The 12665-nt window shown below is 43.6% G+C and overlaps 1 protein-coding gene across 2 annotated transcripts in view; it reads left to right on the top strand.

The window, feature by feature from the left end:
• Positions 1-11725, top strand: part of PLA2G7 (phospholipase A2 group VII) — a 22866-nt gene extending 11141 nt beyond the window's left edge. For both annotated transcript variants that reach the window (XM_019520985.1, XM_019520984.1), the window contains exons 3-11: positions 1894-2050; positions 2885-2978; positions 3596-3664; positions 5252-5399; positions 7068-7181; positions 7424-7515; positions 7927-8088; positions 10733-10881; positions 11390-11725. In XM_019520985.1, coding sequence (XP_019376530.1) covers positions 1894-2050; positions 2885-2978; positions 3596-3664; positions 5252-5399; positions 7068-7181; positions 7424-7515; positions 7927-8088; positions 10733-10881; positions 11390-11505 — 1101 coding nt within the window. In that variant the 3' untranslated portion in view covers positions 11506-11725. The remainder of the gene's footprint in view (positions 1-1893; positions 2051-2884; positions 2979-3595; positions 3665-5251; positions 5400-7067; positions 7182-7423; positions 7516-7926; positions 8089-10732; positions 10882-11389) is intronic.
• Positions 11726-12665: the final 940 nt, after the last annotated feature.

Below are 12665 nucleotides of genomic sequence, written 5' to 3'. Positions count from 1 at the left end.
CACCCCCCCCCCCCCCCCCCCCCAATAAAGGGATATTAAAATCCCAGATTGCTAAATTCTAAAAATGTAAGACTCGCTATTGGGTAGCCATCCTGCACGGAGCTTACCCAAGCTTGAGAGAAACTTCTGAGGATGCAAAGGTCTCGAGACACCTGCAGATGGAAACCTCAGCAAGAACAGGAGGGTGAAGCTGAAAAGCGCCATCCAAGGGCAGAGCTCTGCTTTGGATGCTCTAATGTAAAGCCAGTTACGCTAATATGGGGAAGCAGATATGCCTAAATTACTGATTCTCATCTGTGGGGTGCCACCAGATCCTTTGAAGGGTGCCACAACGTGCAAGGAGATAAGTGAGGAGGTAAATAAATAAGCGCAGGCTCAAGTTTGTCTTTGCCTGAATGATACCCCATCCCCACTGCCCAGCCCCTCTGCAAGGAGCTAAGCCTGGCAATATGTAAATTAGTTTTTGGAACTGGGTGCCACTCAGTGGGCAAAAGTTATGGAGTCCAAAAAGGCTGAAAATCACTAATTTTGTCACCCTGTGGTCAAGCTGGATCTAATTGGCTTAGAGCTCCTACTGGCTCACTCTCCTCCTGGATTCACAATTCCTTGCAGTTGACTACCCAGAAGGCCAGATTCAACAGGAGGATGCATATGACCTATTGATTAGGATTTTGCTGGGAGGTGGGAGATGTATGTTCAAATCCACTCATCAGTGTGAGGGGAGGCCTAGAAGTGGAGTTTCCACTGGAGTTTCTACGAAGCTATTTGGTAGGAGAGGCTTCCTTGTTTATCTGCCTTGTTTTTCTCCAAGTAGTTTCCACACAGTTACATGCCTACGCAGACTGCTGCAGAACATACGCAGGTGAAGTGACCTCCTTTGGAGCACATTCAGGACAAGCACCCCCGCCACCGATTTTAAGCTCAGGGTGACTGATACCCAAGACACGGTGGTGTTTTAAGTAGAGTAGCTCTTGGAGCCACTCTAATTAAAGCGCCACCCCTCCCACCCCTGGAGCACATGTTAAAGTGCCCTTAGATGCTCTTAAGCCAAGTAGGGTTTGGTCCACTTTCTTCAGTTTACAGACAGGGAAGCTGCAGCGTGGAAAAGTGTTAGCAGTGCATCAAGTCAGTGCCACAGCAGGGTATTCAGCCCAAGTATCCTCATTCTTAGTCCATATCTTGTACATTAGAGCATATTGCCTGAAACTAGTCTGAAGGCAATGGAGATGCTGAATGATTCATAGACACTAAGGGCTGGAAGGGACCTCGCAAGATCGAGTCCAGGCCCCCTGCCATAGGCAGGAAATCTGCTGGGGTCAAATGACCCCTGCAAGATAAGCACTCATCTTCAGTCACATTCTTCAGTGAGACTGAAGAAAAGGCACATCAAGATACTGTACAGGATGAATTGAAGAATATGGAGGTGAGGATAAATAAACCGGTTAGTGAATATTTTAGAGCTAGTGGGGTAGGAGTGTAGGTTGTAGCCGTGTTGGTCTAAGGACATAGGCAAACAAGGTTCTTAAATTTAAAATAAAAAATAAAAATTCCAACTATTTAAGTTGGTCTAATAAAAGATATGAGATTCACCCAAAGAACCTTGTCTGCTGTAGAACTAGTAGGGAATTTGTACTATACACCACTTGAAATTAATGCTTTAATGTCAGTTTGGTTCAGGAAGGAATAATATGTAACAAGATGCCAGCAATCACACTTGATTCGTATGAAAAATACAGTGCCATTCGTTTGGGATAAGAGCAGAGCCTTTTCTACTAGTTATTTTTTTCGCTGGACTCTCCCTTAGAACTTGTGGCAGGGTTTTAACTTCTTAAATTCTTTGGCAGGAAGATTTTTCTTTCCTCCTTTCCTCTCGTGATTTCTCTTTTGCTTCAGTCACAGGCAAGCTTCTTGCGTCTGTATTATCCCTCACAAAATACCCTGAATAGCGAAGAAATACAGTGGATTCCCAGGAAAGAGTATTACTGGGGACTTTCAGAATTCCTTAACATGTACTGGGTAGTAGGGGAGAGACTTCTGCAATATTATTTTGGTAAGATTAGTTTATTCTCATTTTACTAGTTAAATGATACATGTTATACTCAGGTTCTCTGTGATACTCCACATGTCAGGAATAGGTTACAACTGCTGGAGCTCAAGGTAATTCCCCATGTAGAGTGTACACTCGTGGGTGCCTCCTGAGTCTGGGAGGGCACCTGCAAGCACCACCATCGGCATCAGCGGCAGGGCTGGAAATGATGAGCTCCCGCAGGTGCTGCCATTGGCATGGGGGTGATGCTGGCAAGCTCCTGCAGGCAGTCCCTTCAGGGGGGGCATATTCCCTCCCTCTGCATCGCCTATGTTTACATTACTTCTCATCTCCGTGCTGTGGGGCAGTAACTTCAAAATGATCATGACTGCATGACTCAAGTAGTGCCCAAATGGATGTCTGAAACCGTTCATGGTTGCAAGCACTATGGGTAAAATAAAGCCTTGAGCAAAGTAAACACTAACGGGGAGATTTTCAAATCTGTAAAAGGCAGGTAGGTGCCAGGCTTCAACTGAAAGTCATTGAGAGTTGGATGCTTTTTTTCCTTTGAAGCCTTGCAAATTCTTCCCTGCAGCACTAAAGGCATGCATGGGCCCTGTGCCAATTCCCTGCCCACCAGTGAAATTCTGGCTTCTGCTTAGTAATAAACAGCTTTACAGTACAAAATCCACTGAATGCCAGATTCCAGTTCTTCGATTCTCCTCGAGTACCCCCCCACAGAAATCAGTGGGAATGCTTGTAGAGTTAGGAAGCTACTCAGAGAGGCTGGCAGCACTGGTCTCAAAGAAATGTTTGAATGAGATGCAATACTAACTGCAAGTAACTTGTTTTATCTAGGCTCAGTGATATGTCCTGCAAAATGGAACACCGCTTTCAAGCCTGGAGAAAAATACCCTCTCATTATTTTTTCCCATGGACTTGGAGCTTTCCGGTAATTCTGCACTGGTTAACACACAGTTTGTTGCCCAAGATTACAAGGGGAGAAGTGTCCCTTTGATGTAACTTCACTGAGTGTAGTGGCTATACCATGGAGGAATTTAGCCCATCAAGCTGACAGTTCTTAGGAATTCTTGAAAGCCATTTCAGTCGTGACAGATAAAACATGCTGTTTTAACTGCTTGAAACACTTTTAGAAACAAGGGGTCAGGCCCTTAGCTGGTGTCAACCAAAATCAATGCCAGTTCATAAAAGCTGAGGATTTGGTCCAGTGGATGGTGTTTTGTTGTGTATTTCTAATTTAGAGATAAAAATAATTCTTCATCCCAAAGGTGTTGTGAGGTTTAATGTTAGTAAAGCCCTTTGAAGTGGCAGAGTACTATTTCTGTCTGTGCTATTTTAGTGATTAGTTTCTCAAAACTGTAACAGCACCCAATATGGGACTTGGAAGCATGCTTTTCTGACTTGCACCACAAAAGAAACCAGTAGCAATATGAGAAAGCCAGCGATTTAAAGGGGAAACAACTATATTGGGTATAGAGCAAAGACAATCTTGATATTGTTTCAGGAGCAACGTAGTGTGTATAACCAAGACCATGCTTTTGATTTCAGGACTCTGTATTCAGCTATCTGCACCGAGATGGCATCACAGGGTTTTATAGTGGCTTCTGTAGAGCACAGGTATGTATGGTACATAGCTTGTTGGGCCTGTCAGAAAAAGTCAAGCATTTTTCACAAAGTAAACTTCAAGCTCTGAACAACATCTTACAGTTCCTTACATTTGAAAAATGCTTATTTTGGTGACAAGAGATTTTTTTTTTCCCCAGAAGTTTCCTTAGTCCTTTAAGTCTACAATAATATTTAGGTGTACACTGATAAAAGATTTTCTTGGCCGCTACTGGTAGCCGATTATTCAGCAGGCATATTGGCCGATACAGAGCCAATAACTGATTTACAGGAGCACAGCTGGCCAGTGTGGAGAGCAGCACCCTGCAGGTAAATCTGTGAAGGGGATAGGGTGGGGGGGGGGCGCAGATCGAGGTCCCAATGGCAAGAGAGGAAGTGGGGCAGGGGCTGGGGGCACTGCATGAGACCCAGCGTCGGAGTGGGACTGAGCTGCAGGCAGCTAGTCCAGGGGATCAGTGTCCCGGTGCTTAAAAATGGCAGTAGGGGTACTTGAACTAAAGCTCAAACAAGCTTTAGTTCAAGCACCGCCACCAAGTTTTTAAGCTCAGGGACACTTTTAGGAGCAAAGCCAAGCAGGGTGAGGGCAGATGCAGGCTGCCTGCTGTGGGCTTGGGGCGCTCTGCTGTTGCCTTTGCCCTGGGAGCCCCGCATTGGCCACACATCCCTTGCCCACCCAGCAGCAGGGGCATAACTTGCCACCTCCACTGCTGCCAGATGGGCAGGGGACAGCCAGGCTCCTGGGCCAAAGGCAGCAGAGCAAAGAGCCCTGAACCCACAGCGGGCAGCTTGCCTCTGCGTCATACGCAAATATGGGGGGAGGGGGTACATGCCTCCCTATACCTCTCTCAGGTGCATGCAGTGGCCAGGAGCCACCCCCCTGCCTTTGGCTCCAACCCGCTCCCCACTCCAGCTCGGATCCCATTCGCTGCCCTGCCCAGCTCCACTTCCTCCCTGTGGGGGCCTCAATCTGCCCCCGACCCCTTCCCCTCCACAGACTTACCTGCAGAGCACTGCTCTCCATGCTGCCTAGCTGCAATCCTGGCTATACATATGCTATGGCTGCGCACATGCATATGGTGTCCTGACCAGAAGATGTATTCATCAGTAACACTATCAGCTACGCCAGCCAAAAAAAGCTGATGGTCAGTAATGTTAATTTTCTTTTTATTGGTGCTGATCCGATATGGCACTGATATATCACACCTCTAATAATATTGTTTTTCTTAAAACCATAACTACCTCCGTATGGCTCAACTCTGCATCTGAATAAAGAAAAAGTAATTTGAATTTCTTCTCCAAGGACAGAAGAAGTTACAATAAGTATCGCATGTTAACACTTATTTTCAAATTTGCTGTTGTGGCCTTTTAATGTTAAGACTCTGGCAGAGTCAAATCAGTTCACTTTCTATTCCAGTTGTATTATCTACATTTAATTATAGTGCTGCTGTAGTTGACTTCTGGATGTTGGGAAGCAGTCTTTTTAGCTATGGGGTGAAAATCCTGGTACCACTGATATTAAATAAGAGACCATATGAAATTAGGAAGGTGAACACACTCTCAGAAGGATTTTCTGTTTCATAGAGACAAATCTGCTTCAGCAACTTATTACTTGAAGAAGAAGTCATCCTGGGAAGCACAAGAAGAGGCTACATCAGATATAGAAGAGGAGTGGATATATTACCAGAGGCTAAAACCAGGTGAAGAGGAGTTTCCTCTGCGCCACAAACAGGTGTTTGTTGTGGGTTTTTCCCCATGTCTTCTCTGAGACTGGTTAAGGCTAGCATCTATGCAAGGCCAATAGTCACATTTTCCATCCTGGAACAGTTCTGGGCTACCATCTTCTGCCACCCCAGCAATGATCATCAGGAACATAAGCTGCAATTTGTGACCAACCTAACCGGTCTGGTAAACGCTACTGCTGTAGGCCTAGTTATACCAGCAAACACACCTGTTTTCAGATGTTACGTTTTGCTTAGGGGTGAGGACTGGACTGAATTATGCCAATGCTGCCCTATTTTGACCCAAGAAACTGGCCATAAACTTAGGGCCTTTCAGGTTGTTCCAGCTAGGAGAAGCTGACTAGATCCAATATTTCTTCTATGTAATTCTGTTTACAATGTTGCTGATTTTCCTAAGTGCAAGGGGAATCAACCAAGCCAGGGAGAGTTTCCAAGCTCCCAACCTAAACCTCTCAGTCAGCATGCCCCCAAAAATCTCCCTTAAAGCGTTTCCTCAGTCATGCTACATTTGTTCAGGCTGTGCCCGAAGCTTCCTGCTCTGTTTCTGCCCTCCTGAGGGACATGTGCGTGCACACTCTCTCAAATGGCTTGAGGCGTGTCTTTTCATTTGGTTTTGGAGACCATTATCTCTGTTCCTTTAAAAGAAGCATCCATCCAACAAGGTTTCACCCCACCCATTACAATGTCAAAGCACAAGTCTTGCCACGATAAGCTGCACCCACACTAAGGGGGCTAGGCAGGTACAATATCCTGATACATACCTGCCAAGGGTAGACGTTGCCTCCGGGAGAAATTTTCCTCACTCAAGCCAAACCCCAAAGTCAGTGGACACATTTCCATTGATGTTAGTAAGTTCTGGATCAGGTCTTTCATGGAGTCTCTGCTGTAGGTGGCTCCAATGAGTTAACTTCTACATCCATAAAGCAACAAGTGGCATCTCACACGCACATCTAACTTCCTACCGAAAACACCAAATTCTTTTTATTTATAAAAATCTTGATATAACTCGCCAGTATCCCACAAACAGTTCTGCCAGTTAGCAACTTCTCTGATGGGGCTGCATGTTGCTCCCACTTAGAAATCTAGTTCCAAAAGAGTAAAAGAATATTTTCCTGCTCAGTAAAATGAAGGAATTAAAAAGAAGTTCTTAAACATCTTTCTGAACATGTTAAAACTTCATGTCTCAGCTTCGCAACAATCTTTAAGTAACATTTGTACAATATAAGAAGGGCTCTCTGATTCTTATTTAAGGTCTGCCTAGTTTAAAACCAAAACTGTATTAACACATTTTACAATTCTGATACAATCAAGGCAAGTTGTATTGGGGCATGTCAGTTCAGTGAGCTCATGCTAAGGGAAGCCAAGCATTCATCTTGAAGCTGTCCAGTAACGCTCATAGAGTTGAGTCCCAAGTGGGGTATCAACTCAAAGCCCTTGTATGACTTAAATCCTGAGGAACAAATTTCCTGCACGTGCCCAAGAGCACAGCTCTTTTTTTTTTAATCAAGGGATCAAGTCTGGTTAAGAATAGGATTTAGCATGCATCTACCTAAACAAATGAGGCCCATTGATTTATTTTTAATTGTTTAACTAAAAGCCTGGTAATTTGGTCTTCCCATCCCAAAGGATAATTCTTGCTGACTTTCATGTGTGTCTAGGTGCAACAGAGAGCAGAGGAATGCATCAGAGCTCTGAACCTCATTCTTGATATCAGTTCTGGAAAACAAGTAGCAAATCTGCTGTCCTTAAACTTTGATTGGACTCTCTTAAAGGTGAGTAAAGAGACATGGGCTCATTTTGTTAACAGCCTGACAGCCCCGTTTAATTTGCTTTACTATGTATGTATTTAAACTAGTAATCTCCCCAGGACAGCCAAACATTAGGCATTAGTAATTTTCCTCTCAAGCTATCCTATTGACAACTGACATCATTCTGCAGTCTCGGGCTTTTAATGTAGATATTAATATAGTTGAGAGAGGAATGTCTTTTATAGTCTTTTTTTTTTTTTTGGCAGGATTCAATTGATACTAACAGGATAGTTGGGATGGGTCACTCTTTTGGTGGTGCTACAGTAATTGAGACGCTCAGCAGAGAAAGTAAATTCAAGTAAGTATCATAATGCAAAAACAAGCTAGTGTTTTTTGGGTAGAGGCACTAGCTTATTAGAAATCTTACCTATTTAAGTATTAACCAGGATTACAGTTTTCATAGAAGTGGTAGTTTTCTACTTCCCAACAACTCTTACTTGTTGGAACTCAAGAGAAGGCAGATGAGTATTTCTTAAAAAGCTATCATTTGCTGCTTTGTTCTGTGAACCGCTGAACTTCTGTCAGAGATTTGGAATAAGGAGTAGATAGAACAATGGTCTTCTCACGTCATATAAAATGGACTTCCAGGTTGAAATGAAAGCACAGTATCCACTCAGATCTAGAGCCACTTACCCATGCTTACTGCAAATCAAAGCATGCTGCAATACCATGTAGACCATTCTTTCCATATGATTGTTATTCTTACCAGGTGTGGTATTGCCTTTGATGCATGGATGCTGTCACTAGATGATGAAGTTTATCACAAGGTCCAACAACCATTGCTGTTTATCAACTCTGAAAAATTCCAGTGGGCCACAAATGTCATGAAAATGAGGAAGCTTGGCAACCAAAACAAAATGATCACCATCAAGTAAGTATTATAATCCTATAGTCCTATGATAGTCTTTAGTTGAAGACTGTTTACTTGTAAGGCTTGCAAAAAAAACACAGTACTCTAAGCAGGACAACAGGGCAGACTCTACAGTGAGAGACTGCGGGACCTGAACCTATTCAGCCTCCACAAGAGAAGGCTGAGGGGGGACCTGGTGACCGTCTATAGACTCACTAGGGGGGACCAGAAGGGTTTGGGGGAGACGCTGTTTCCCCTAGCGCCCGCTGGCATAACAAGGAGTAATGGGCACAAGTTGATGGAGAGGAGGTATAGATTGGACATCCGCAAAAACTACTTCACGGTTAGGGCGGCTAGGAGCTGGAACCAACTTCCAAGGGAAGTGGTGCTGGCCCCTACCCTGGGGGTCTTTAAGAAGAGGCTGGATGCCTACCTGGCTGGACTCGTTTGAGTCCCATTTCTCTTTTTGGGGTTTTTTGTTGTTCTCCCGCCCTGGCGGGGGGTTGGGCTAGAAGATCTACTAGGTCCCTTCCGACCCTTAATCTATGAATCTATGAATCTATGAATAAGCACATGTGATGTGCTACCACCAGCTGCAGTATGAGCGTTAGTGCCTTGCCAATTATTACAGCCTCACCCTCAGAACTTATTACAGAAGGTGTTTTCATCTTCAGATCAGCTTAGGTGAAAGTTTGAATGCTTATGTAAAGCCCTACTATATAGCAAAAGACTCATGCCCAGATCCAAAGCCCTGAGTTCAGCAAACACCCTACCTTTTACAGCACTTGGAAAGAGGTACTTAAGAAAAGAAAGCAGATGTACAGAGAGAAATCGAAGCTAGACAAAAGAGTAAAATGCTGAAGTAATGCAGGGTCTAGGCACTTTTTAATCAGAGCAAGAAGCTCCATTTATTTGGGATTCTGAGCTGTAAACCCTCTCCTGGAATCAGCCAACTAAATTCTATCTAGAATAGAAAAAGACAGACAGACTCCTGTCCATGCTACCCAGTAGCCCAAGTGAGTGCTCTGACTTCCAGGATGTGGAAGAGGGTTCAGTGCTCCGGCTGCCAGGTTATTGATTCTTCTAGGATAGATCTCTAGCTGAGATTGGAGTTTTGCTGGAATAGTCCCAAGCCTTAGTCTACCTACTTCCCAGTGTCAAGCCTTAGTCAACCCCAGGGGTGGGCAAAATACAGCCCATGTACCACATCCAGCCCACCAACTGGCCAGATCCAGCCTGCAGCTGCTCCTGCAGTGCTGCACGGGGAGGGGGGCAAGGAAGTTTTGGCAAGTTGTTGCATGGGGAGGGAACTGGGAGGGGTGGGGGGCAATGCTGACCCAGCCCACAACAGCTCATCACAACTCCCTATGGTCCAAATAATTGCCTACTCCTGGTCTACCCACACCCACTTCCAAGATGACTGGACTAGAGTTATTGACTCATGTGCGTGTACACACACGCACACACAATTACTTCTCAGTAGCCAGGTTGGCTGTGGCACTCCTCTGGTATGTGCCAGACCAAGGTTAAAATCCCTGCCATAAAAGAGGAAATTCAGTTTGGGTCTTCCACATCCTAAGTAAGTGCTCTAAACATGATTCTGGAGTGAGAACACACACTTAGAGGATCTGTGCACATATTGTGGTAGATGGACTCCCATGTTTTATGTTTTTGCTTTTATGTTCATATACAAGACCCTGGAAAGTAGTATTTTTGTATCTAAGTTGGGAGCTGCAGAGTCAGTAACAGCTGCAACCCACCACGCAACCCGAGTGGGACTTTTGGCCAGCAGCTCTGCATAGATCATTCACTCCCTTGGCTTATCCATCAGCTCTTTGTCCATACTACCTGCCACACTGCTCACCAGTCTTTCCTTTGCCATGAAGCTACAGTAATTCCACATTCTGGGCAGCGGAAGCAGCTATAGAGGCTGCCTTTACTAACTAAACCTACAAGTTATGCATCATAGATCCCATTTTAGGACTTGCTACTAGAAGCATCGTGTGTAAGACATTTGAGGCAATTATTCCACACCACCTAGCACGCAGTCACACTTCCACTGGACTACTGTATCCAGTTCATTTACTTAGCAAGAAAAGAAAGTGGGAGAATATAGTAAGTCATCAAGCATAGAAAAGTTTTTTTTCTTTTTTTTTTTTAAATAGAAAGACAGCCATCATTTGTTCTTCATGCTCATTGGGAGTTGGTCAATAATTGGGTTAAATTTTCCATATACAAAGAAAAAAATTACCTATATGAATAGGAAAATATAGGACAGTGTAGGGAGGTTGTGGAATTTTCTTAAGAGTGAAAGTTAAAATAGGTTAGAAAGGTGCATGGCAAGAATATTCTAGATACATACCTCTTATCTCAGAGCAGGGGGGTGGACTAGATGACCTTGGGGTCCCTATGGAGTCTGTGACCATTGCAGCCCTTCAGGATCTCTATTGCATACCCAAAATTCTTATCCAGGACTTTAGCAATGTTTGTGAGGCCTATATTCCAGGAAAGAACTAATATGAGAAATAGCAAGATGCAAAATTAGTACAAGTCCACACCTTCATCTCCTATTTGCATACAGTGCATCCTTACAGATGTCTTTATTGCACATTTTGCCTTTTGTTGTATAACTGCCTTCCTGCGACTTCTACACTTCTGTTTACAGGGGAACAGTACATCAGAGTTTTCCAGACTTTACTTTCCTGACTGGTCAGTTTGTTGGAAAAATTTTCAAGCTAAAAGGAGAAATAGATCCAAATATAGCTATTGATATTTGCAACAAAGCTTCGTTAGCCTTCTTGCAGAAACATTTAGGTAAGTAACTGCATTTGTTATTGTGCCTTTAAAACGGAAGTTCTTCTCAAGTTCTGCATGCAGTTAATTAGGTCTTTATGCAGCCTCTCATGCCCTCAAAATAAATGATTTATAAAGTTTTCTCTAGGAACCAAAAAGCAAAATGTGAATTTTCTCAGTATCTGCTGGGATCACCATTACAAAGATGTACACGTCCTTTACCTAAATAGTTAGCTGCTTTTCCTGCAGCCCTGTAACAAGGCAAGGGGTTGGGAGGGTGTTACTTGCATGTGCAAACCAGGTTAAAGTGCCTCAACTCAGAAATATTTCAGGCTTTTTTATTTTTTTTAAATAGATCAGAAGCTTTACAGCATCTCAAGCTTTAGGATGCTATATTTATCAAGCCAGTTTAGAAGATTAAATTTTGGAAAGCCTCTTAGAAATAATTAAAATCTAATTAAAGGATCTCTGAAGTTCCTTCAGGCAGTAGTTGCTTTGGTCACATTTGTTTCATTTCTACCTTTCAAAGGTCTCAAGAAAGATTTTGATCAGTGGGATCCTCTTGTAAATGGAGAAGGACAGAATGTTATTCCAGGCACCAACATCAATCTACCTCCAGATCAGCCTGAGTCACTAGACGGATGAAATATTGCCATGCATCAAAAAAACACTTTGACTAACAGAAACAGTGCTACAGAAGTGACTACAGGGTTTTGTTGGGATTTTTTCTTCTTTCTTTGGAGGTCAGGAGTGGAATAATTTAACAAGAGTGACTGTGACATCAGGTGGGGTCCAGTTACATTGGAATAGAAGATTAAGGTTTTACATTTGTTTTAAACAATAAAATACTTATTTGATATATTGATTTTAGCCAACTGATTAAATTATGGTGTCCTAATCTAAACAGGGCAAAGCAGCTAGTTATTCAGCAGCCTGGAAAAAGCTGAAGGGGGAAGGAAGGGAAGGACAGGATAGCCACACGCAACTTGACAGCAGAGTATAAAATGGCTTCAACCAAAAAAGGCACTGTATTTTTCCAGCTGAATTCAAACTGAAGATGCAAAACATCACCATACTTATTTTCAAGGAGTACTTTTAAAATGATATGGGTTATATGCAAGAGAATAAAAAGTGTTTAAAAACAGTTGAACATCACTGTTCTTCAAGCTATAAACTCCCAAGATAGTTAAAGCTGGATAAACTGGTAGACAAGGTAGGGTCCTTAGAACTGGATGTTCCTGAAGTTGATGTGGTGAGGGGGCAAAAGGAGTAAACTGTACAGGGCATACAGGAGTTTGCTCTGGGGCCCATTCTTATAAACAAACACACACCTTTAGATACATTTAGCAATAATTCATAGGTAAAGGCTTAACGAAATCATGATTTCGTGGAAAATGCAAAATCTGGCATCGCTTGTGAAAATAGTCAACGTCCGCAAAATCTGCAAAAAAAGAAAAGAAAAGAAAAGAAAAAAAAACTTACGAAAATAAAATTGCTGGCTTCCAAGAGGGAGCTAGTAGTCATCATGGGGCTGCAGCTCAGCTGTACAGCCTACCTGGGGGAAGGGGGTTGGGCCTGCCAGCCCAAGATGGCTCCACTCCTCCTCACTGATTGGCTGAGAGGGCTGCTTGATGTTATTCAGCCCCACCCCTCCACCAATCAGCAGCAAGGGGTAGGGCCACACAATGGGTAGTCCTGGCAGCCAAGCAGCAGCAAGGGGCAGCGCCACCAGGGTCCCTCAGCCAGAGGGGACCCTGACCACAATAAGCCCTCAAACATTGTAACTGGCCCGGTGATCTGCCCAC

This window comes from Gavialis gangeticus, unplaced genomic scaffold (genome assembly GCF_001723915.1).
Source record: "Gavialis gangeticus isolate Ggan-Ray unplaced genomic scaffold, GavGan_comp1, whole genome shotgun sequence".
NCBI lineage: Eukaryota > Metazoa > Chordata > Crocodylia > Gavialidae > Gavialis > Gavialis gangeticus.
The sequence above is the reverse complement of the archived record's forward strand: the minus strand, read 5'-3'. Positions and strand labels throughout refer to the sequence as shown.